The following is a 27,439-nucleotide window of genomic DNA, read 5'->3' as shown; positions in this document are numbered from 1 at the left end:
ACAAGGAAAACAGTAATAAGTGGTTGCTAGATTAGGTAACAAGACTTAATTTTCCCCGAGACTCTCTAAATCCCACAAACTTAGTATTTCTGTCTAGAGATACTGCTAATAATGGTGGAATGTAGCTAATTAAACTTTTAATTAATGAGTTGCCCTGTTTCTCTGGTAAATGACAATAGCTTACAGACTACAAAATAAGCCCTAAAAACCAAACTGCATTTTTATATGGTAATAACAAAATCCAAGAAGCAGTAATAGAAAAGGAAATTCTATTCCAAATAACTAAAAAATGTATAAAATACTTAATATAAAATACTTAGATCTACTGAAGCACACAAAATACTTTTATATATACAATTATATAGTGTTCCTTAAAGAAATTTAGAACAACATACTCATAGCTGGACTGTACCATGACAATATTACCAAAATCAATCTACCACTTGAATGCTACTTCAATTGGATTATTAATATGGTATTTTCAGGACACCTAAAATTCATTTGGAGAAACAAAAAAGCTTTGGGAAATAATGAAAAATGTTAGGAATGAAAGGGACATAGCACTTTCAGATTTCAATCTACATAATAAAACAGTAGTCATACAAACCATTTGGTTAAGTAAATAAAAAGGAAGATCAATGAAAATGATGAGGAAAGGAGAATCAGAAACAATAGAACTCAATGGTTCTGTCTTTGAAAAATTGAAAAACAAATAAATTATTTAAGAAAGAACTTTCTTTTTGACAAAAACTACTGGGAAAACCAGAAGACAATCTGGCAGACACTAGCTTAGAATGTCTTAATTATATTCTACAATAAATTCAAAATGGATATATATGCCCTTATTATTATACAATAAAATAAAATATTATTATACAATAAAAATGAGGGGAATATATTATCTGCTTATCATATACTTTTGGTAAATTATATTCTCATAAAACAAGGGGTAGACAAAATTATAAAAGAAAAAATGGATCTTTGATTACACAAAATTGAAAAAAATTTCTGTATAAATAAAATTCATGCATCAAGGATAAAAAGGAAAGCAATCAAATGGGAAAAAATCTTTGTATCATATTTCTTAGATAAAAGGTCTGGTTTTCCTCCCAAGACAAACCCAGAAATTATATGAACACAATTACAAAGCACTTCTCACTCAAATAAAATCAGATCTAAATAATTGGAAAAAATGTCAATTCTCATGGTTAAGTCGAGGTGATATAATAAAAATGACAATTCTACCCAAATTAAATTATTTATTTAGTGTGCCATACCAATCAAACTAGAAAATAAATATTTACTGAGCTAGAAAAAAATGATAACAAAATTCATCCAAAGCAACGAAAGATCAAGAATAGCAAGAGAATTGAAAAAAAATGTAAAGGAAGGTGGCCTAGCTCCACCAGATCTAAAACTATATATCATAAAGCGGCAGTCATCAAATCCTGGTTTTCAAGACATACAGACTACTAATTAAACTAACACTATTTAAAGCCATTTTTTTTCATGGATGTGTAAAGTAAAGAAGCTACCTGGAGGGGTTGACAAATTCTTCTCCTGTCAAGGTTAAAAAGAAGGCAAAGAGCATCCTAACAAGACAAATGAACATGCCCAACATGCTCAGAAAGCTGTTCCACCTAACTTGTCATAGTAGAGATGATTAAAATGTGGAAGACTGGCACAGAGCTGAAAAGATTAGACTTGAAGATCAAATGAATAGACTAAAAAAAAATACAAGGTAGCTAAGCAACATTGAAATTCAGAGTTGGAAGAGGAAAAACCCAATATCAATTTTATCTCAAATATCACAACTGTGTTTTTATGTATTTGAAGAAGAAATGTGAGTTCCTAGAGCAGGCATTTACAAGATGAACAGCTTTATGGGTTATAGAGCTTGGTTGAGCACTTGCAAGAAAATCCAAACAGAGAGAAACTCCTTACTTCTGAATAGGGCATCTTCATTCACCTATTTGGTCACTCCCACAATACTAAATTCAAAAATGAAGTATCATTAAAAAAAAACAAATATTTTTTAATTCCTATCTTCAGTTTCACCTAGAGCAAAGGAAGCTGGCACAGAACTGATGACAATATTCTCCTTCTTTAATGAGACATATGCTGTCAGTACATGGATCATAATGATTGAAGAGAGCTCTTAAGGTAAGTATAATCACTATGGAAACCATAGTGGATGAAAAGATGAGGAGAAAAAATTTCTCAATGTCCTGGTAGATCTTATTTCTGAACCATGAGACTAAGTTTTTATCTTTTTTTTTAAAAAAAAATAATTACATTATTAATAAATTCAATACTATTAACTTTTAAATACCATTAAATACTGGTAAGGGACCACGAATTACATGCATGTCCTAAAAAAAGTAAACTTAGAATACAAGATTCCCAAAGAACCAAATAACCAAAAACCAAAGGGGTATTTTAAAGTGACTCAAGTAATATGTCTGGATCAACAACCGGGAGGATAGAGGAATGGACTTGTTCTTTTATACTCATTGAATTCTTCAAATTCTCCAAAAATGAGTTATGTACACAGAATAAAGCAATTTCGTTCAAGAAACCAAAGAAGGTAAAACACAAGGAGCTAACACCAGAGCAAAATCCATATCCAGTCTAAGGTATTTACTCAGCACTATTTCCCCATTACCTTCCCTTTATTCCCAGCAGCAGGGCTGCATTAGTCAACCCACCGGTGTGCAAGAGAACTCAACTTTAGAACCCAAGCAAAAAAACAGAAGTTTGCATGGACTCAGAAAGCATGTTAGCATTCTGTGTTACAAAAGAACTTGACCAGAGAATAGAGGAGCAGAATGAAAGGCGCACTCCTGGGAAAACAGCCTGGTATCCAGCTGGGGCAGTTGTGTTCTCTTGGAAGCTCTTTGGGCAGAGGCTGAGGCTAGTGAATGATGGGAGAAGGCTAAGGCAGTTTCTGAGGTCCATCCCTAAGGGGAGGAGTCCATTAAATAGCTGGGGGGAAAATAAGGTAAAAAAGTTGAAACTGCCAAAGATTTCAGAAGAAAGAAAACTCAATTAAAGATCCCTGAATAGATAAACCAACAGGTAAGACATTAATTAATAGTAAAGGGAACATGGTCTCCAGATCAGTTAGAAAGAAAGAGTTTAGGCATTTATGAATATATATTGTAGGACAAAGGAATGAATAAACACTTGATGAGGAACAGGACCCTGTGGATTCCCAAGAATGAATAGAATCACAGGAAGATAGATGGTCATAAATAATTTAAAAGAGAAATCAGAATTGTGAAAGCAGAATTTATATCAAAACAGAAACACATGAGTCCACAGTGGCAAGTCTCATCAAAGAAACAAAAGAAAGGATGACTAATTTAGAATGAAAATACATGGGAGTGAAGATCAAAGTAAAAATATTTAAAGACATTATGATCTTCAAAAAAAGCACAACATATTGACCTCAAAGACAGATTACTTAGAGATAACTTAAAACTTATACAGGTTTCAGAAGAACATAACCCAAAAGCAAGAATGCTCATATAAAAGATCCACAGATCAATTCCATATTACAAAGTCTGACATATAGAGAGAACTTAACAATTCCACTGACAAACAACAAATTCTTTAAGTGACCTAGAGAAAAGATCTTCAAATAACAAAGGAAAGGAAATTTGAATAAGACTAATCTGTATTCACCAGAAAACATAGGAGGAAATTGAATAATATGTTCTGAAGGGTAAGGGAGGTTGAGATATAGCCCAAGGAAACTCACCCTGAAAAAAAAAAGGTGGATATTTCATGAAAATAGAGGCATGTGAAATATTTCTACAAAGAAAACAAGAACCAAAGAAATTACCTGCTTCTTAATCACTCTAAAAAAAAAAAAAAAGAAATACAAGAAGAGTAAATACCAAGGACAAAACCAAAAACAATATAACAGGAAAGAGACTATTTAGAGATTTTTTTTCCCCCTAAATATACATGAGGAAACAAGGTGAAAGCAAAAGTTAAATGGAAGTAATGGTGGAAAAGAAGGTCTGAAACATATTGGATTAAATTTCACTAAACTCAGCTAAAGGTGAATTAAATCTTTTGGGAGGTGGGCCTAGATATCAGAATGACAAGCTCATGAGATGGAAGAATATAGAAGGAATACAAGCTGCATCCTAATTAAGTCAGGGAAGATAACTCCTGTAATCTCTCAGGAAGATGAGAAACTACAGAAAAGTATACAAGGAGGCAAAGAAAGGGATCAGAACAGAGCTGAAAGGAAAGGGGAGAAATCATGTTTCAGAAGCCATCTGTATTTTAAAGAAAAAACTCATTTTTTTTCTATTATCAGTATTTAACACAATGCCATATCCATGATCTTACAAATAGCTTATTAAATGCTGTTTTCATTCATTTACCATTTGACTCCTGTGTCAAATTCTAGGATTCATGGTTTAAGGTGCTGGATAACTTCCTGTTTCTCAACTGCACACCAAATCCTATTTCCTTCAATATATCTGTATAGCAATGATTCGTAATGATTTATTTTCTACTATATTTTGTTGTTCTTTGGTCATTTCTTCAGTGGTTTTTCAGATGTGACCATATCTTTGTGACCCCATTTGGGGTTTTCTTGGAAGAGAAAGAGGAGGCATTGAGGCAAACAGGATGAAGTAACTTGCCCAGCAAGTAAATGTTTGAGGCTGAATTTGAACTCAGGAAGATAAGTCTTCCTGACTTCGGACCTGGAGCTCTATCCACTGGGCCACGTAGCTGCCCCATGTATTGTTTCTATTAGAGATGCTCTTAAAAATGTTTCATGTGTTTTATACTGTCTCTCTTTTTATATCATAAGCTCTGAGAGGAGGAATCATATCTATGATTGCCCTTCGAATGATTCCACAGTATGATGATTTCTCTGAAGTATTTAATAAATATTGATTGAGATAATTATAGGATTGGAAAAAATATCTATCTGAACAGGTTAAAGGATCAGGGTTTATTATGCCTGGAGAAAAGAATGTGGTCAAGATACTTAATAATAGTTTTAAAGTAAATATATATATATATATATATATATATATATATATATATATATATATATATATATATATATATATATATATATATATGGCATTTTATACAGATAATGACAACCAACTCTTCTAATTTACAGAAGATAGAAGTAGCAGCATGCCAGTGGTAATTAGGTACTGCTTAGTTTATGAAATCAGATAGGAGGAAAAATTTCCTGATAGTGAAAAGTGATAAAAATGAGTACTAAGGAATATTATGATACCAAGTATTAAAGGAGACTGCTATTTAAAAGGGGAGAGGCATGGCAGGAAATGATTTTCATATGTCTAGGATGATTCTGGGTTACCTGAAAGCAAAGGTATGAATAGGATTACTTCTCAAAGTCCCTTCCGGCAGAGTGTTTTTATGATTCTTGCCACAGTCTGCTTCTTCCAAGTCATACTGAACTTGCAAGTGTTTCTAATGTTCTCTATAGAATTTTAAATACAATATTAGTGAAGGAAGCATAAAGCAAAAAAAAAAAAAAGGTCTTGATAACAGGACACATGATCAGTAATAACTTCCCTGCTGATTTTTAACTTGGCTACCACAGTAATAATTAGACTTAGATTGTAACTTTTAAAAATGTTTGATTGGAATTGTCTAGTACAAGTGAAGTGGGGAGACTGGTTTTGGCGAGATTCCAAGTCTATGAGGCTCTTGACACTATAAAAGTAGGTCTGGCAGTTATTTATAAGATTCCTTTAGGATCTAAGGTTCCTAAAACACACAGCACAAAAATGTGACATGAGGTGAATTCCCAGTCACTTGGGGGATAGTTTTGTGGGGGAACTACTAGATAGTTGGATATTGACTTGGGGCAAATTCAATAGCAACAAAGTCTCCTTGTTGCTACCTCACCTTAAGACTTAAATTTCAGGGCTTATTTCCCTTGAATTAACACAAAGAAAGATGTTTAGTCTTGTATTATTCAGAAAACATCAGAAAACACCATGGTTAAGATCACAAATCTCATTTTAAGACTGCCAGCAATTTACTTCTAGCTTTCCAAGTATCTTCTGCTTTAGCATCAACTCTTTAAAATTAAAAAAAATGATAATGCTGTACCTTTCCACTGAAAGAATTTAGGATCACCAATTTCCTTTAAGCTCCTGGACACTACTTCATGGGGGAAGATCTAAACATTATCTCATTTATTATCTTCTGGCAAACAGACTCTCTGTTGCAGGTGAGTGCTACTTGTATCCCAAACAGGTTGTATGCTTTGCTTATTGGTTTCTAAATATAACTGATCTTTCTGTATTCAAAGTTCATTTAAGATGTGTTTGGGCACTATTCTTCCAATAGGTAGTTATAACAACAGAACACTAAAGACATTGCAAAGTAATCTGCTCTATTCTGTTCTGACACAAGTCAAATATGAGATGTGATAAGCTTAAAAACTTTAACTCCTTTGTCAGACTTGGTAAATGCAGTTAGTTAGCAGGTGGCACCATCAAGTTCTTTGGTACCAAAGACAATTAAGGGAAATTGCTATGCCCTCATTAAATACAGGCTGGCACTACCATTTCATGTGCCATTTTATTTCATCATTTTAAGAGCTGCATGACCTACTGCGGAAGTAAGCAATACTTCATTTCCCAGTTGCTATAATGACTTGGGGAGGAAAGATGAAAATGAAGCAGAAGAAAAAGGCCATACATGAGTCTGAGCCTCTTTATTATTCAGCAGGTGCTTTATGTAAAAAAAAGTGGAGATGACTACATCTGAAATCAAAGGTAGAAGTCCTAGCAAGAAAGGTAAGACTTTATTCCATATTACAGCAATGCTACTATGTCAAATTTATCAGGACTTAGTTAATCTATGTGATCTTAGAGGTCTTCAGCTTAAATTCTGCTAATCTCAGGCATTCATACAAAGAAAAAGAATTGTATCATGCTTTTAAGGCAGTGGAGACCTTTTTATGATTGAATAATGCCAATATTTCCTTAAGGCTCAATTTTCTTAGAGTGGTAGTCAATAAACTTTTGATCAGGAACCTCTATCATAAAGAAAATTTTGAGCACATCCCTTTCCTATGTATATTACTTATTTAGAAATTACAAACTGCAAAAATAATTAGGCACAGTATGAAATTTGCACAAAACCAGAAATATTTCTGAACTCAGTAGGGAGTCACATTGTCAGACTAGAACTTTAGGAAAGTCACCATGACTGGGGTGTAGTGGGGAGAGGCTTGAGGCCAGAAGATCCATAAGCTACTCCCAAAATCATTCAGGTGAGAGTAGGACCTGAAGGAGGGTAATGGTCCATCTTAATCCAGAGAAAGGGCAGATGGGAGAGTTAGGCTATGTGGAGAGGCTAAAGAGAGTAAGGAATCAAATATGTCACTGATATGAGGAGAAACTGAAATGAGGATATAGAAGGTGGTCATATTTTTGGTTTATAATACCTACTCATCCAATGAACCACCCAGAATGGAAAGGTGTAAAGTAGGGCTCTTACTACCAAACCAAATCCAGAATGCCAGTTTAACAATGGCATCTACTGAAGCTATGAGTCAATTTGGGGTGCAGAATTAGGGCCAGAATGTTTCCAACGGCACTTACACAGTTGCAGTGAGTTTCTAAGAACCCTGAGGGACAATGACTGTCTCAGAAATAGGAAGGGAAGAAGCCTCCACAGCACAGAGAGGAGACCAGGTGGGAGAATATTAGAAGATAAGCATAGGGGTGGATGTGAAGGGGGTCAAGATCCATTGAGGGTGAGGTACAGCCTAGTGAGGCTACAAGACAGTTAAGTAGATAGATTGAGCACTCTGAGTTCAAATCCTGCCTTAAGACTCTTACTACTAGCTGTGTGACCTGCAAGTCAATTTGACCAATTTTCTTATCTGTAAAATGAAAGAGCTGGATTTGATAGTCTTTAGGGCATCTCCCTATTCTAAAGCTATGACTCTATAAACCTATCTTCCATCCTCTGATTGGCTGATTATATAAGTTTTTAGGATTTTGTCACAGCTCCTCTAGGGTGATGCCCTTTTCCCTATAGGATTTATTATTAAAAAGAAAGGATACGTTATATTCTTCAATTGGGGAATGGTTTAGCAAACTGTGGTATATGTATGTCATGGAACACCATTGTTCTAATAGAAACCAGGAGGGACGGGAATTCAGGGAAGCCTGGAGGGATTTGCATGAACTGATGCTGAGTGAGATGAGCAGAACCAGAAAAACACTGTACACCCTAACAGCAACATGGGGACGATGATCAAGCTTGATGGACTTGCTCATTCCATCAGTGTAACAATCAGGGACAATTTTGTCTACAATGAAGAAGGCCATATGTATCCAGAAAAAGAGCCGTGGGGAGGGGGGGGGTGTTTGAACAAAGTTCAAGGACTATTCCCTTTAATTAAAAAAAAAAACACCAAGATATCTTATTGTCTGATCTTGTTATCTCTTATACTTTTTGTTTCTTCCTTAAGGATATGACTTCTCTCTCATCACACTCAATTTGGATCAATGTAAAGTAAAGTAAAGTAAAGACCAACAGATTGCTTCCGGGGGGGGGGGGGGAAGGGAAGTAAGATCTTTAATAAAAGAAAAAAAGGATATTTTAAAATACTCTGCTTAGAAAAAAACTTATAATCAAAATATCTCAGATTCAATGAATAAATTTCAATTAAAAGATATGCAAAACATACACATATAACCAAATCTGAAGATTCTGGCTCTAAAAGAAAAGAAATCCAAAGGAAGGAATGGGCAGAAAGGGGTGAACAGTGACTTAAAATGGAAAACCATTTCTTCATGTTGTACTGAACTTCCTAAGTGTGTGTTGTGCTTCACGTACTTAGGTCGAATTTATTGGGCTAGAGTGTGACACCATCTTTCTTCTGGAGGAGGAAATAAGCAAATAGCACCGGAAGGTGCTTCCCCAGCAGGTATAATTTGGTGTTCTTGATGTTTACTGCAAGGTCTTCTTGAAATGGTTACATTAGGCATGATGTGAAAAGAACTAAGACTTCTAGTCATCCTCTCAGCTAATGGAAAAACAATTTTCAATCAAAGAGGGGCATCTCTACAGTAACCTATATGGAATGGAAGAAACTAGACTGAATCATTTCTTTCGATATCTTATTTTGCTAATCTTATTGTCAGAAAAAGCAAATAAATTGCATGAGATATTATGTCTGGTCCAAGATTTAGATTCAGAATGTAATAAAGGATTGTTTAACACTTTCATTTAGAAATTATTCTTAAGTTTCTTCACAACAACAGACAAGAAGGACAGTAGAAATACTTTGCAAATAGTCTAGGTCTCTATTATTCTTTGCTGTGATTTAAAAAATATGACAAATTTCTTTTCTTTTGTAGAGTTTCTGGCTCAAATTTTCCAAGAAATTTTTTTCCATTTAAAAAGAACCTGAGGGGGTGGCTCAGTGGCACAGTGGATAGAGCACTGGCCCTGGAGTCAGCACTGCCTGAGTTCAAATCCAGCTTCAGACACTTAATAATTACCTAGCTGTGTGGCCTTGGGCAAGCCACTTTAACCCCACTGCCTTGCAAAAACTAAAAAACAAAAAACAAAACAAAAAAGAACCCCAAATTTTCTTTAAAAAGGGGATAAAGATAGGCTTTAGACTTGTGTATTAGCATGGAGAACTCACTGGTGACAAAATTACCTCTTCCAAAGAAGTTTAGCATCTTCTCTTTAATTTAGAGACATCCCTAACAATAGTGTCAAACCATGTACTAACTTAGAAAACTACAAATTAACATTAGCTATATTGTACTCTATTTTTATTTAAGTTTTTTAAAACATAATTTAAATTTTTTTCCTTATTTTAATCTGATTAAAGTCATAGTTGGAAATTTTGACTGTAGCTTACATCAGTGGGTTTTTTGACACTTTTGGCCCTGAACACTTAATAGTTTAAGGGACTTGCTCATTGTCACATATGCATCATAGGTGGGACTTGAATGCAGGCATTCCTGGCTTCAAAGCAGTTCTTTCCATCCACTAAATCCCTGCTGCTCTTGGCAAAGAGAAAATGACATAAGCAAAGGTATAATTTTTAAAAAAATATTGCTTTACTTATGCTGTCATTTAATATTTTCCACTTTTCAGATTTTATATTAACATATACTATAAAAAATGCTTGCCTTTCCAAGGTTCTGCCTTCTTTTTTTTAAAGAAAGATTTTATTTATTTTGAATTTTACAATTTTTCCCCTAATCATGCTCCCCCCCCCAGAAGGCAGCTTGTTAGTCTTTACATTGTTTCCATGGTATGCATTGATCTAAGTTGAATGTGATGAGAGAGAAATCGTATGCTTAAGGAAGAAACATAAAGCAGAATTACATAATAAGGTAACATTTTTTAAAATTAAAGGTAATAGTCTTTAGTCTTTGTTCAAACTCCACAATTCTTCCTCAGGATACAAATGGTATTCTGCATTCTATATATCCCAAAATTATGCCTGATTGTTGCCCTGTATTAGCAAGTCCATTAAGATTGATCATCAAGGTTCTACCTTCTAATTCATTAATCTATGAATTTTTTTTGCATGCTATTTTCCTTAGAGGGTAGTGTTTACTTCCTGGATTTGAGTGGCAGTAGGGAAGGGATGCACTGTTTCTTGTAGTAATAAGTATAATGTGGTTCAGCTTATAAACTAAGCAGTGACACAGATCATCTATTTGTTGATTTAGATTTAGGGAGCAAAGGAGAGGGGGAAAAAATTATATTACAAGAAGGTTGAGTTAAAATCCAGTTAAATCCAGAGACATGAAAAATTTGGTGCATATATGATATGCCTTAAAAGTTTATCTATTTTTCCCCCCAAGGGAAATAGCTTTTGTAGGGGATTTTTTAAAATTAGTCCTTTTTTTGTATCTGTTGTATCAAAACAAAATAAATAATTTTGAGTCCACATATCAAACACACTCCTATTCCATAAAATGGGGATAATAACACCCATGGTGTCTATCTTGGAGGCTCATATGTGATGTAAGGATACTTTGAAAATATTCAAAGTTACAACTGTGAATGACTTAGCTAGTCTCACAGATACAATGATGGAAGACAATCCCAAAGAATTCATGATGAAAAATGCTGTTTCCAGAGAAATAACTGAATATAGACTGAAGCAAACTATTTTTTCACTTTTTTTAGTTTTCTTGCACAAAAACACTAATATGGAAATGTTTTACATGTATAACATGTATAACCTAAATCAGAATGCTTATTGTCTCAGGGAATGGAAAGAGGAGGTAAGGAGGGATAAAAATAGGAATCAAACAAAAAAACAACAAATATTAAAAATTATTTTCACCAAATTGTTTTTACATGTAATTGGGGAAAAAGAAAATATTGTTTTAAAATAGTAAAGCTATATAAGTGTATATTTATAATATGTTGTTACTATCACTTCAAACTCAAATATTTAGAGATAAGGCCTGCAGCTTTGCTACATAACAAGCAGAATATGTAGAGTTCCTTATTTCCATTAAGGGTATCACCATTCCCCTTCTGTAAACCACAGGATCTGAGAGATAGGAGCAAGGCCATCAGGAGGGCAGTAGTAGCTGGCTTAGGAGGTTCATTGGGGTAGTCAAAGTTTTGAAATTTGTCTATAGATTTTGCTATTTTAGTATCATTTACTCTACTACTCCGCATTTAGATTATCCAAGGCAGTCAGCAATTCTCTTCATAAAGATTTTCAGGGAAGTATATGTCCTTACTTTTTTCAGTAATTTGGCTCAAGATTTTCCCAACATTACAAGCATATCTAAGAGAAAATGTCCACTGGACACCTGGAGATGTGGAACTGAATTTAGATGAGAGGTCAGGGCTAACAATCTAGATTCTGAACTGCTCATATAGAATAAATGTCATTAAAATATATGAAATTTTAGAGAGGGAATAGCACATATAATTAGGATAATAATTACATGTTTAATAATAACAAAAGCTAGCATTTATTAGCTAGTTATTAATATTTATAATATAATCTATTATAATGAAGCACAATAAGATAATATCAAATATAACAAGGATAATTTATTAGATAGATAATAATAATAGCTAGCTTTAAAGATCACAAAGCATTTTCACAAATATATTATCCAGTTTTATCTTTTCAAAAACGCTGGGATGGGGCTGCTAGGTGGTGCAGTGGATAGAGCACCGGCCCTGGAATCAGGAGTACCTGAGTTCAAATCCGGCTTCAGACATTTAATAATTACCTAGCTGTGTGGCCTTGGGCAAGCCACTTAACCCCATTGCCTTACCAAAAAACCCCACCAAAACAAACAAAAAACAAACCCTGGGATATAGATGCTCTTATTCTCTCCATTTTATAGATGAGGAAATTGAGGTTTAGAGAGATTAAGAGACTTTACCAAATACAACACCTATTCCTACTAAAAACACTAGAGAGCAGAAATAAATGGATTGTTCCTTAGAATAATAAGCAGTATCTATCTGAAACCATCAACAAGTATTGTATGCAATGGGAATAGGCTAGAAGCATTCCCAATAAGATCAGAAGTGAAACAAGGGTGCCCATTATCACCACTACTGTTCAATATGTATTAGAAATGTAAGCTTCAACAATAAGAGAATAAAAAGAAATTGAAGGAATTAGAATTGGGAAGGAAGAGATAGTTCTCACTCTTTGCAGATGACATGATGGTATACCTAGAGAATCCCAAAAAATCATCTAAAAAACTACTAGAAATAATTAGAAACTAGCGAAGTCACAGGATATAAAATAAACCCTCATAAATCCTCACATTTTTATATATGACTAGCAAGATATAACAGCAAGAGCTAGAAAGAGAAATCTCATTCAAAGTAACTTCAGACAATATAAAATACTTGGGAGTCTACCTGCCAAGGCAGATTCAGAAACTTTTTGAAAGCAATTACAAAATATTTCTCACATAAAATAAAATCAGATTTAAATAACTGGGCAAATATCAACTGCTCATGGATAGGTTGAGCTATAAATAATAATAATAATAATAATAACAATAATAACAATAATAATAATAATAGACAATTCTATCAAAATTAAACTACTTGTTTAGTGTTCTACCAATTGAAATTCCAAAAAAATACTTTAATAAGTTAGAAAAAATTATAAATAAATTGATATGGAGAAATAAAAAGTCAAGAATTTCCAAGGATTCAATGAAAAAAGTGCAAAATTAGGTGGCTTAGCCTTACCAGATCTAAAATTATATTATAAAGCATCAGTCATCAAAACTGTCTGGTATTGGCTAAGAAATAGAGTGGTAGATCAGTGGAATAAACTAGGTGTAATAGCAGGAAATGGCTACTGTTTGATAAACCCAAAGAGTTCAGCTATTGGGATTAAAAACTCCCTCTTCAATAAAACTGGAAGTTAGTATGGCAGAAACTTGGATTAGACCAACACCCCACACCCTATACCAAGATAAGATTAAAATGGATACCCGATCTAGACATAAAAAGCAATATTATAAGCAAACTAGGAGATCAAAGAATAGTTTACCTGTCAGATCTATGGAAAGAGAAACAGTTTATGACCAAGGAGGAGATGAAGAACATCATTAAAAACAAACTAGACATTTTTGATTACATTAAATTAAAAAGCTTTTGCACAAACAAAACCACTGTAACTAAGATCAAAAGAAATGTAGTAAATTGGAAAACAATTTTTACAACTAGTATTTCTGACAAAGGACTGATTTCTAAAATAAACAGAGAACTGAGTCGAATTTTTTGAAAAACAAGCCATTCCCCAATTGACAAATGGTCAAAGGATATGCAAAGGCAATTTACAGATGAGGAAATCAAAGCAATCCATAGTAATATGAAAAATTGCTCTAAATAATTACTTATTAGAGAAATGCAAATAAAGCATCTCTGAGGTAACACCTCTCAGACTGGCCAATATGACCAGAAAGGACAATGATCGATGTTGGAAGGGATGTGGGAAATCTGGGACACTAATACATTGTTGGTGGAGCTGTGAACTCATCCAACCTTTCTGGAGAGCAATTTGGAATTACACCCAAGGGCAACAAAAATGTGCATATCATTTGATCCAGCAATATCACTATTAGGTCTATACCCTGAAGAGATGATGAAAAAAGTGTAAAAACATCACTTGCACAAAAATATTCATAGCAGCCCTGTTTGTCAAAGAATTGGAAACTAAGTGAATGTCCATCAATTGGGGAATGGCTTAATAAACTGTGGTATATGTATATGATGGAACACTATTGTTCTGTTAGAAACCAGAGGGATGGAAATTCAGGGAAACCTGGAAGGATTTGCTGAGCGAGATGAGCAGAACCAGAAGAACATTGTACACCCTAACAGCAACATGGGAGTGATGATCAACCTTAATGGACTGATTGGCTCATTCCATCAGTGCAACAATCAGGCACAATTCTGGGGTATCTGCAATGGAGAATACCATCTGTATCCAAAGAAAAAATTGTGTAATTTGAACAAAGACCAAAGACTATTACCTTTAATTTTTTTTTAAGGTTTCTGCAAGGCAAATGGGGTTAAGTGGCTTGCCCAAGGCCACACAGCTAGGTAATTATTAAGTGTCTGAGACTGGATTTGAACCCAGGTACTCCTGCTCTATTACCTTTAATTTAAAAAAAAATCCATTATCTTACTATGTAATTTTGCTATCTCTTATATTTTTTTTCCCTTAAGGATATGATTTCTCTCTCATCACATTCAACTAAGATTAATGTATACCATGCAAACAATGTAAAGACTAACAGACTGTCTTCTGTGGGGGTGGGGGAAGGGAAGCGAGATTAGGGGAAAAATTGTAAAATGCAAATTAAGTAATTTTTTTTTAAAAAGAGACTTTACCAGATTTGCAAAGCTAGTAAATTTCTGCAACTGGACTGGAACAGAAGTCTTCCTGATGCTAAGTGCTGTACTCTATTCAATCTTCCAACTTTATTGCCAATTAGAAAAAGAGCTTGAACCTTGAGTATCCCCACAGTTAGGAGATTAGAAGGGAGGTAGAAAGAAAGAAGAAAATGCTTAAATAAGGTGGAACAATGTAGTGACATTGAAGGCAAGGAAGGAGAGTTTCAAGAGGGGAAAAGACTGTTAACCATGTTAAAGGGTGCAGAGAAATCAAGAGAAATGAAAAAATGAAAATTGATTATTGTATTTTATGATTAGGAGGGTTGGGTTTTAGTAAAGTGGAAGAATCAAAAGTCAGGTTAGAAAGAATTAAGCAGTGAATGGGGGAAGAAAGAGGAGTAAGACAAAGCAAGACATTCTTTTGAGAATTTATATATTGTCACCACTGAAAAGATCTAGTTAATACCAAGAACCCTATCTAAACGAATAAAGGAAGATGGGGGATAGAAAGACTTTTTTTCTGAGCATGGGAAAACCTAAGCACATGATTAGATTACTGATAATGCAATTATTGAAAAGGAAGAGAGCAGAGTCAAGAAAGACAAAGAATAACTAATACCAGAGTAAAGTCTAATGCAGAGTGGAGTTTAAGTTTTCTGCTACTTCCATAAATAGGATGATTTTTCCTCACTGCTTCTGAGGGGCTCATGTCTATGACTGGGCCATCTGCCAGGAGAAAGCAAATTAAGTTATACTCAGAAAACCAATATTCTGAGACCACTGAACATTTCTCTTCAAATTACCCTTCCCCAAACCTTGATCCCTAATTATCACTCAAAATGTTCATCTCACTGGTTATGTTTCATTTGATGACCCTGATAATAGAGCTCCAATGAACATTGTTGATTGTCTACTTGGAAATTGCTGGTTCTTGCCATTGTTGGCTATTCTGTGGGTTTCATTCAAAGGAGTCTTCAAAACTTAAGAGTCAGGATGCATCTTGAATTTTCTACTGGATGCTAAAGTTCACAACAGAGTTTTTCTTGCACCTCCATGTGGCAGTTGTTATAAATAATTCTTGCACTGAACAGTCAACTAGGTCCTGAACTAATTTAGCTGTGTGGCCATCTGGGACACTTCAGAAACAGTGAGTTGTCAGTACTTTAAACATTTGAGTTTTCATGCAAGACACCAACTACTTTTATATTAATTGTCATTTGAAAGTTGAGGGAATAAGGCAGCAATTTAACAACAATAACAACAATGATGAAAACTATAATAGTAATTAAAGGCACAAACCAATCTGCTGGTTCCCAAATAAGGAAGGTGTCCAATGCAGTCGTCTAAGCAGTAAAGTGCCAACATAATTTATCAAGCTGTTTTTGGTTTTTTCCTGACAGCAATATTAACAGTTTGTTTTATTCTGTTTATACAGTGCTGACAGTTCTTCACTGTGTTGGGCTCACTTGCTTGTGATTAACAGCCACTCATAGGAAGGTAAAGACAAGGCAGAAAGAGAATGCCTTTTACAATTAGATTAAGAACTGGATTTCCTCTTGTCTCTCAACATCTAGTCTTCTAAACCATTTAAAATTTTTAATAAGGAATCAGCAACATATGTAATAGTTCTGAAGTAATTCATTTAATTACAGTAATTCCTTCTGTTTGTGATGTAAGGAAGAGAGCTTAAACTGTGTATTCATTTTGAATCATCATTTTTCTCAAAGAGTTCTGCTGGCCAATCTCAAAAGTAAAAGAGTTAGCTGAGAAATTCACATGAGATAGACTTTGGAAATAAGGAATTTTAGATATACTCAGGTTAGAGGCAAGTGTTTCTATTTTTGTGAAAATAGAGATGTTGCAGTTATATTTTAGATAGTTTCTGGAAGCCTGGATGCCTCAGAAAGCATCTCAAGCATCCTTATCGTTAAGTTCTTATTTCAAAGTCATTTAATAGCTCCAAGAGGACCCAAGAAAGATCTACTATGCTTCTTGAATGCTTCTTGACACAGGGGCTCTTTTTTTCATCTTTGAATAGAGAAAAATAGTAACCCCAAACAGCACCAAGAAGACAGTACAAACAATGGTAATCTTCAATGACGAAAACAGTGAGTTGTGGGCATCTATTAATTTTCTTCCCTTTACAATTCTCTTCCTGACAAACTAAGAATGGAAAACTTTGTGGTCTAGTCACCTTATAGCATAATATGCACCTTTCTGTGAATGGAGCATCACCAGATACAATTCTCTGTTGCAGGTTCTTGGGTGGTACTATTTGGGATAGAATTTCTTGAAGTGAACTTTTGAGAATTTGTTATAGTTCTTATGATGCCAATAAATTTAGAGACAAAATGGAGACACAGCTTAGTGGTTGACTCCACATCAAATATTTCTCCAAAAATGTGAATAGGCAAGTGGCCTGCAGGCCACTTGTCCAATTTTTCAGTGGTTTGTCTAGAAAGATACTATAAGTATAAATGAAGAGCAAGAAAGAAGGCTGCTACCTTCATACCTTCATTCTCTCAGTTAAAGGAGTGTATTCTCTTCATGCTTACCCTTTCTCACCCGGTGGTCTGGCAGCAAGGTCTAGTACATGGTGGTAAACCACTGAACTTCTGGAATTATTTAAAAAGTCTTAGTCATCCTGCCTGAGGAGAAGTCCTCCTGTTTTAATTCTAAATACATACCCTGATTTGGCAGATTCCAACCCAAGCAAAATACTGAACTGAAAAGGTAAATAATGCTATTAAAGTCTGCTTGTAGGAAGTATATCTAAAAATAGAGACAGAGACGACATGTTCCCTGTATGGCCATACTATATTGCATGCAATACTCTATACTCTTCACACCTGAAGCTATGCTTTGATGTCTGAGAGTTATTTCTGATAATTCTATACAAATACATATAGAAAAGCAGCCTATCTCAATGGTATTATTATCATTATACAGGACATTCTAGGGACAGGAAATTCTCAGGTTACAGGTTCTAACTCTTATTACATCCCTGAATTTTCTTATGGGTTTGTTTCTCTCTTAAGAAAGAATTTGTTTTTGAAATAACTTAGTGTTTTTAATTTGTAAGATAAATGGAAATTATAATTTGGCAAAACATAAAATACTAAATTTATATTTAATGAAAATCTCTCATGATTTTTAAAAAAGTAGATTTCAAGTATACTAGCCACAATGTTCAACTCTAGGGATTTGGCTAGTATAGTAAAAAGTTCCTTATTTCCCAATGTTTCATTGCTTTAGTTCAATCACATAAAAAGATCTCAGTAGTAAAAGTCTAAGATTAATTTGGAGAGGGTGGAGATGATAACTGGAGAGAGAATCAAAGACTCAAAACTGGTAGAAACCTCAGAAATGTTTGAATCTCACCCCCTTTAGATAAGGAAGAGAAAACAAATTAGAGAGATGCTTGTCATAAGGCTTACCTTCTGCGAAGATCCTCAGCCACAGCAGCTCTACAGCTGAACAAATAGGCTCGAAGAGATTTCAGTTGCTGCCTTAAACGAACAACAGTTGCCAGTGGCTCAACATGTCTGTACAACATGGGATTTTCCTGCTGGATGTCAATCAATGGCTCCTCATACACATACTCCAGAAACTCTTTGGCTTGCTTAGATACCTGGAAAACAACGTAACTCAGGATTAATATGTTTGCTTTTTTCCCCCCTATCATTTCTAACTAGACTCTTCCTTGGGTTTTGGTGTGAACTTTTTTTTTTCACTAGTCACTGTTTGCTAAACCTGCCAATAATGGAAATAGTAGATCAAATATTAAAATCTTAGTATAAATTTAAGCAATATTTAAATTAAAACCATAATTATTTAATAAACATATTGCTTCTAGCTCTTATAGGAAAACACTTAGAAAAAATAATGTTGGTAATAATCAGAAGCATTTAGACATAGGCTTAACTCTCCCTAAGAAAAGTGATGAGAGAATTTTGGAGCAACATTAATGAACTTTCTTTTAAAAATTCAAGTTAAATCTGGTCTTAGAAACAATAAGAAGAAAATCAGAGAACCTGAATTGGTACTCTGGTTCTGACACTAAATAGATGTATTTCCCTAGGCCAGTCATTTCACCAATTCTTTCATCTGCAAAATAAAGATTAAATATTTGTGTTATGTTTCATAATTATCTATAACAAAAAACTTAGATGATTAAGACATAACAATCTACCATAAAGTAGAATCGGTGTTCATGATAGGTATGCAAAAAAGTTAATTTTTTCTTTTTTTAGGTTTTTTTTTTGCAAGGCAAATGGGGTTAAGTGGGCTTGCCCAAGGCCACACAGCTAGGTAATTATTAAGTGTCTGAGACCAGATTTGAACCCAGGTACTCCTGACCGGTGCTTTATCCACTATGCCACCTAGCCGCCCCAGTTAATTTTTTCAAGAAAGCATTTAGTCATTACTTTTCATTTTAGGGTAAGGATTGCTGCATATTCAAGTCAATAAAATATTTATTCAGAGAAGTCATGGCAAATGGAAAGAGATCAAGAATTAAAATCAGGAAGGTCTGAATTCAAATCCTATTTCAGACACTAATTGTGTGAGCTTCAGCAAGACATTAACCTCTCTGTGCTTCATTCCTCTCAAGGAACAATAATAGTACCTACTCCATTTGATTCTACTCATGAGGATCAAAGGAGTTAAAATAAGTAAAGCACTTTGTAAACCTCAAAACACCATATAAATGCCACCTATTATTATTAATCACCTATTAGAAGCAAGATTTGTTAGTTGCTGAAAAGGTATCTAAAAGATAGTTAATGCTCTACCAAAACCCACAGTTTTTTTAAATCATCCCAATGAAAGCTACTGGAGCTCTCCAAAAATGAGAGGATGGTTTATCTGACAGGAATTGATAAAATCATTCTCAAAGTGATCTGTCTAAATCAACTTTTTTTTTTTGAACCAAAGATGGGGCTCTATTTTATTCTGCTAGCCTAGGGAGGATCCTTGGTTTCTGTGGGGGTAGGTCAGGCGGAGAGCGTGCTGGTCCATCAGCACCATCTCTGGGCTGCTTACAGAAATGTCATCACTATGCCCTTCTTGCCAATTTGCCAAGGCTCCAGAGGGTTGAACCAAATGTTAATTCTGTCCAGACTCAGGCTGAATTTCTTGGTGAGGAACTTAAAGAACTTGGCACTGTTATCCTAGTTCTCCTTGGCAGTGCCAACCACTCCAATGGAGGAGATGATGAGCTGGGCACAGGGGTCCCCGGAACCACTCAGGATCATGGTAAAGTCTGGCCTCACAGTCACATTCACTCTGTCCTGGGGCTTGCCCAGCACGGTGGTAGCAGTGGCACACAGGCACTGGCTTAGGCTGCTGGGCAGCTGTCGGCTGGCAGGCTGGTATCCAGCTCCACAAAGGGCATGGCAGCCGGGTGGCCAAGGGATGGGCCTAAATCAACTCTTGTTCTTAATTTTGAATTTTTAGGTGGAGAGAGATTAGCATACAGATAGAGACTTACAGTTTACGTTTATATATTTAAATTGAAGAGGGAATGATAGAACTTTCTGAAATAAAGTGCAATCCACTTGAAACTGCTGCTAAAAACATGAAAATATTCTGTAATGTAATTAGATTGTGTGGCTCTATTTAGTAATGCTTATTACATAAGAGAACTGTGCTGAATTAGGCCAACAGGTCTACCTTGTAGGAGGTGAACAAAAGGACAAAAGGCCTTCACCACAGCATCTCAAAACTTAAAAGGCTTCTTCCTTCAGATCACATATAAGACAAAATGGGAAAAAATATCCCTTACAAAGATCCTCAAAGATAAAAGGATTATAGACCAGACAGGGAGAGAAGCTACTACCATAGCAGGTTTAAATGACTAAATCCTAAGACATAAGTTACTTAAATAGCACCTAAAACAATGAATTAATGAAATTATTAAATAATTCTAAGCATATACTACATGTTAGCAATTATCATGTGTGACTGGATAAAAATTGCTTTCTCTGTTTGGCCATTTTCTTTTCTTTTTTTTAATTAAAGATTTTATTTATTTTGAGTTTTACAATTTTCTCCCCAAACTTACTTTCCTCCCCCACCCCCCCACAGAAAGCAGTTTGTCAGTCTTTACATTGGTTCCATGTACAGTGATCCAAATTGAGTGTGATGAGAGAGAAATCATATCCTTAAAAAAACAAAGTATAAAAGATAAGATCAGACAATAAGATGTTTTTTTCTAAATTAAAGGGAATAGTCCTTGAACTTTGTTCAAACTTCACAGTTCTAATATAATCCATTTCTTTCATCACAATAATATTCCATTTTATTAATTTACCACACTTTGTTAAGCATTCCCCATTTGATGAGTATGTACTTTGATTCCAATTCTAAGCTGTCACAAAAAATGCTGCTATCAATATTTTTATGCATACAAGAACTTTTGTCTGAACAAAAACTTCCTGAAGGTATAAGCCTAGTAATGAAGTCTTTGATTTAGAGGATATATATACATTTTATTCACTTTATTTGCTTAATCTTAAATTGCTTTCCAAAGTGGTTGGACTATTTTACAAATCTGATGAGGATCTAATTCCTTGAGGAAATAAATTACCTCTTTCCATTACAACAATGAATTAGAGGTCTATCCTACCACAACCCTCTGCCATTGACTTTTACCATATTTTGTCATTTTTGCGAATTTATAGGGTATGACATAAAACCTTTAGGATGTTTTGATTCACATTTCTCATATTAATAATGTAGTAAATTCTTTCATATAGTGAATATTTTACAATTCTTCTGAGAACTATTCCTTATCCTTTGTGACTCACCTATATTTGGGAGAGTGGATATAATTGGTCATATATATATATGTATATATATATATTTATATATTGTTTACAAATCAACACTACTAAACTACTTACCAGTGAAACTTTATACAAAGATTTTTTTTCCATTTGACCACTCCCATTCATTATCCAAGATGCATTAATGTATTCTAAGTAGCTTTTCATTTCCAAGTAATCAAACTTCTTTATCTTTTGTAATTGTCTCTATTTGTTGTCTAGTAAAGAATACATGTCTTCCATGTGACTGAGAAATATATGATTCATTCCTAATTTTATAATATTTCTTTATTAATGTTGCATATTCATTTAGAATGTATTGTGGAATATAGTAGAAGGTATTGGTCTAAGCCTAAATTCTGCCAGAATTTTCATGGCAATTTTATCAAATAAAGGATTTTTCTCTACATAATTTGTTTTCTACTTTATTGAACACTGAGATATTAGGTTCTATTACTATTTCTGTTCCCTTGTCTAATCTATTCTTTTTTTTTTTTTAACGAATACCAGATGGCTTCACAGACTTTTTAATAATATAGTTTGAAGTCTGGAAATACTGTAATTCTTTAATCATTTCCCTTGACATTCTAGATTTTTTTTGTTTTTCTAAATGAATTTTATTTTTTCAAATTCTATAAAACATCCCCATGGCAGTTTGATTGGTATAGCATTTAAAATATGAATGAATTTTGGTAATATTGTCATTGTTATTATATAGGCATAGCTTAGACTTGAGCAAAGCTCTTCTAGCAGTTTAAGTTATTCTTTATTTCATTAATCACTTTGGGAAGACATTTATTTGGGGGACCATGCTTCCCAAGACTAGGTTGGCCTTCCAAGAGAAACTGCCTCACTGAGCACTTTGTCATGGAATCTCTACAAGTCTCTTGTGTATTTTGGGAGATTAATACCCAGTTATTTTATATAGTTTATACTTATTTGGAATGAGATTTCCCCTTTCTTTTATGACTTCTTATGTTTTAGTATCATTATGTATACTGTTGATTTTTAAGGATTATTTTGTGACCTGTAACTTTGTTAAAGCTCTCATCTCAATTAGTTATCTTTGTTGATCCGCTTGGTTTTTCCCACTTTCATGTTATCATTAAATATATATAGTCTTATCTCCCGGGACATAGGTCTTGGTTTCTAACAACCAATATATTTTGCTACTGAAAATGACCAAATATATATGTATGTCATGGAACACTATTGTTCTGTTAGAAACCAGGAGGGACGGGAATTCAGGGAAGCCTAGAGGGATTTGCATGAACTGATGCTGAGTGAGATGAGCAGAACCAGAAAAACACTGTACACCCTAACAGCAACATGGGGGTGATGATCAACCTTGATGGACTCGCTCATTCCATCACTGCAGCAATCAAAGACAATTTGGGGCTGTCTGCAATGGAGAATGCCATCTGTATCCAGATAAAGAGCTGTGGAGTTTGAACAAAGTTCAAGGACTATTCCCTTTAATTTAGGGGAAAAAAAACCCAAAAGTTCTTGTATGCATAAAAATATTTATTGCAGCATTTTTTTGTGATAGCTTAGAAATGGAATCAAAGTAGATACTCATCAAATGGGGAATGCTTAACAAAGTGTGGTAAATGAACAAAATGGAATATTACTGTGATGAAAGAAATGCAGTGTATTAGAACTGTGGAGTTTGAACAAAGTTCAAAGACTATTCCCTTTAATTTAGAAAAAACAGATATCTCATTGTCTGATCTTGTTATCTCTTATACTTTTTGTTTCTTCCTTAAGGATATGATTTCTCTCTCATCACACTCAATTTGGATCAATGTACAACATGGAAACAAAGTAAAGACTGACAAATTGCTTTCTGTGGGGGTGGGGTGGGGGAGGGAAGTAAGATTGGGGAAAATTGTAAAACTCAAATAAAATTTTTAATTAAAAAAAAGAAATGAAGTGTATGGCAAAGAGAGAGAAGCATAGGAAAAAAGCTCTATTTGAAAGGTTGCAGAATAAAATAAGCAGAACCAAGAAAACATACACAGTAACTACAAAAATGTAGTTATCACTACAAAATAAAAAAATCATAACTAAATATAACAAAATTTTAAGATGAAGCAGGACTCCAATGAAGAGATCTTTGTGAAGTAGAGAGGTCCACAGGTGTTCTACATTGCATGTTTTAAAACTTTTTCAATATATTAGCCAGTTGTATTGATTTTTTTCCTCTCAAAATATCATGTATTACATGGGGTATCTCTCTGGGAGTGGAAGTAAGAGAATCATGATGATCAGAAACAGACGATATCAATAAAAAACTAATTTACAATAAAATGGGTCTTAAACATGAAAATTATTTCTCCACATTTCTCCTCTATGAAAAACAAAAATTTCCTCCTCATACATTTTTTTTGTTTTAAAAAAAGAATTTTATTTCATTTTTTTTAAATTTAAAGCAATGGGGTTAAGAGTGACTTGCCCACTCAAAGACTAGTGATAGAAAATGTCATCTACACTCAGAGAAAAAATATGGAGTCTGAATGCAGACCAAGGCATGATATTTTCATTTTTTTCCTTAGTTTCTGCAAGGTAATGGGGTTAAGTGACTTGCCAAAGGTCACACAGCAAGGAATTATTAAGTGCCTGAGGTTGGACCTGAACTCATATCCTCCTGACCCCAGGGCCAATGCTCCATCCACCATGCCACCTAGCCACCCTATTAAAACTTTTTTTGATCCCACCACAATTAATTTACCCCATTTATTCTTATTTTGTATAAATAATTTTTTATACATTACTAAAATATTCCTGTTTAAGAGTAAACATAATACCCCTCCCCCCAAAAAATATAGACCCATGTGAGCAATAAAGGGGAGAGAGAAAAAATTAAAATTAAAATAAAACAAAAATAATAATAATTGTAGGTATGGCTAGGTGGCACAGTGGATGGAGCACCGGCCCTGAAGCCAGAAGCACCTGAGCCCAAATCTGGCCCCATATACCCAATTACCCAGCTGTGTGGCCCCAGGCAGACCACCTCTCCCCATTTGCCTGCAACCCCCCCAAATAGTAATAATAGAAAATGTGCTTCAGTCTTTGTTCCAACACCACCAGCTCTGTTGCAGGTGGATCACATTCTTTATGATAAGTCCATCATAAAAGTTACTTCCATATTTTTCCACCACTGAGATTGCTGATCGCAACTCCCTTCATTCGTACTTTTCCACTATCACGTACTGTATTTTCTCTCTCCTTTCACTCTGACTCTGCTGTAGGGTAGCTGAGTGGCCCAGCAGACAGATTGCCAGCCCTGGGACCAAGAGGCCCAAGCCCACATACCACCCCTTAGGCCCAGCATCCACCTGGCCCTATAGTCCGGGACAGGCCATCCAATCCCAGCCCCTTGCAAGAAGTAAAAAAGAAAATGTGTTATATCTGACCACTCTCCCCCCATGGTCCATCCTCTCCCCCATCACTCACATCCCCCCCATCCTCCTGTTTCCCCCCCCCCCCTTACTCCAGATGTCTATACCCCATTGAGTATACATGCTGTTTCCTCTCCTAGCCACCTCTGATGAGAGCGAAGATTCCCTCATTCCCCCTTGCCTTCCCCTCTTCCCTATCACTGCAATAATTCATTGTAATGAAGAAAAATCTTATATGAAATATCTTATCCTATTCCTCCTCTCCATTCTTTCTCCCATTATATTTCCCTTTTATCTATTGACTCCATTTTTACACCACATTATATCTTCAAATTCAGCTTTCTCCTGTGCTTCATCTATAAAAGCTCCTTCTACCTGCTCTGTTAATTGAGAAGGTTCATATGAGTATTATCAGTATCATTTTTCTATACAGGAATACATGCAGTTAGTTCATCATCATTAAGTCCCTCATATTTTCCCCTTCTCCTCCACTCTCTATGCTTTACCTGAGTCCTGTATTTGAAGATCAAACCTTCTGTTCAGCTCTGGCCACTAACAAGAACATTTAAAATTGAAAATTCATCTTTTTCCCCTGGAAGAGGATGCTCAGTTTTGCTGGGTAGTTGATTCTTGGTTGCATTCTAAACTCTTTTGCCTTCTGGTATATTATATTCCAAGCCCTACGAGCTTTTAATGTAGTTGCTGCTAAGTCCTGTGTGATCCTGACTGCAGCTCCACAATATTTGAATTGTGTCCTTCTGGCTGCTTGTAATATTTTCTCTTTGACTTGGGAGTTCTGGAACTTGGCTATAATATTCCTGGGGGTTGTTTTTTTTTTGGTTCTCTTTCTTGGGGAGATCGGTGGATTCTCCATTTCTATTTTGCCCTCTGCTTCTAGGATATTAGGGCAATTTTCCTGTAGTGATTCTTTGAAAATGATTATCAAGGCTCTTTTCCTGATCATGACTTTCAGGTATTCCAATAATTTTTAAATTATCTTTCCTAAATCTGTTTTCCATATCAGTTGTTTTTTCAATGAGATGTTTCACATTTTCTTCTAATTTTTCATTCTTTTGGTTTTGAAGTACTGTGTCCTGATTTCTCGTAAAATCAGAAACCTCCCTCAGTTCTATTGCTTGTCTGAAGGATTTGTTTTCCTCAGAGAGCTTTCTTATCTCTTTTTCCATCTTGCCAATTCTGCTTTTTAAAGCATTCTTTTCCTCAATGACTTTTTGAACTGTTTTATCCATTTGACCTATACTTGTTTTTAACATTCTATTTTCTTCAACACTTTTTTTGGATCTCCTTCACTAAGCTGCTGACTTTTTCATGTTTTTCCTGCATCTCTCTCATTTCTTTTCCCAGTTTTTCTTCTATCTCCCTCACTTGATTTTCAGTCATTTTTGAGCTCTGTCATAGCCTGAACCCAATTTCTGTTTTCCTTGGAGTCTTTAAGATGCAGGAGCTTGTGCTTCCTCATCTTAGATTGAGTGTTTTGATCCTTCTTGGGATCACAGGTGAAGTATTTCTCAATGGTGTTCCACTTTTTTTCTCTGTTTACTCATTTCCCCAGTCTGTGCCTGGTTTTGGGGTGCTTCCTGAGCTTTTGAGTATTAGTGGGGCACCTCCACAAGGATCTCCATGTGTGAGGTTCTGTCTTCCCTCCTGGTCTGTGATTGACCACAAGCACACCCCTCTGCCATGGGGCTCAGGTGGAGGGGGCTGCTGCTGTTCTGTGGGGGGGCCTAGACTGCCATCAGGATCTGAATGTGATCAGAACCCCAGAGTCCTGTTCCAGGGACAGAGGACAGAGATCAGCAGTCTCTCGCTCTCCCCTCCCCTCCCCAGGCTCAGCACTCATGCCCTGGAGGCTCCTGCTTACAGCTTCTGCTTCTGCTTCCTGTTCCTGGATCTGGGCTACTCCTGCCAAACTGCTGGCTGTGTGCCCTGAGGGCTGGGCTTCACATGCTCGCTCTGGCAGAGGTCCCCTGCTGTTCCCCCAAGTGGTGCCCAGTGCTCCCCAGGGTGTAGGTCAGGAAACTGCCCCTGCTGCAGTGAGCCGGGGCTCCCAGTGCACTGGAGCTGCATCCGGGAGGCTGAAATTCTTTCGCTTTGGTGAGCTACCCCTCCAACCCCTGGAGTGGAGCCTTTATACTCTTTTCCAGGTTACCTTGGGTTGGAGAACTGCCTCACTAGATCCATCTGTGGGTTCTGTCTCTTGAAAATGTAGAGTCCTTAGTTTATAAGTTTTAAAAGAGAGCACCTAAGAGACAGTCCTCTCTTATTGCCATCTTAGCC

General features: G+C 35.3%; 1 protein-coding gene and 1 pseudogene across 3 annotated transcripts in view; both read right to left on the bottom strand.

The window, feature by feature from the left end:
- Positions 1-27,439, bottom strand: part of PLEKHM3 (pleckstrin homology domain containing M3) — a 224,128-nt gene that overhangs the window by 96,503 nt on the left and 100,186 nt on the right. For all 3 annotated transcript variants that reach the window (XM_074191504.1, XM_074191503.1, XM_074191505.1), the window contains one exon: positions 18,351-18,544. In XM_074191504.1, coding sequence (XP_074047605.1) covers positions 18,351-18,544 — 194 coding nt within the window. The remainder of the gene's footprint in view (positions 1-18,350; positions 18,545-27,439) is intronic.
- LOC141491008 (D-dopachrome decarboxylase-like) lies at positions 18,551-25,141 on the bottom strand (annotated as a pseudogene).

Source organism: Macrotis lagotis, chromosome 6, assembly GCF_037893015.1.
Source record: "Macrotis lagotis isolate mMagLag1 chromosome 6, bilby.v1.9.chrom.fasta, whole genome shotgun sequence".
NCBI lineage: Eukaryota > Metazoa > Chordata > Mammalia > Peramelemorphia > Peramelidae > Macrotis > Macrotis lagotis.
This window is presented reverse-complemented; position numbering and strand designations above follow the sequence as displayed.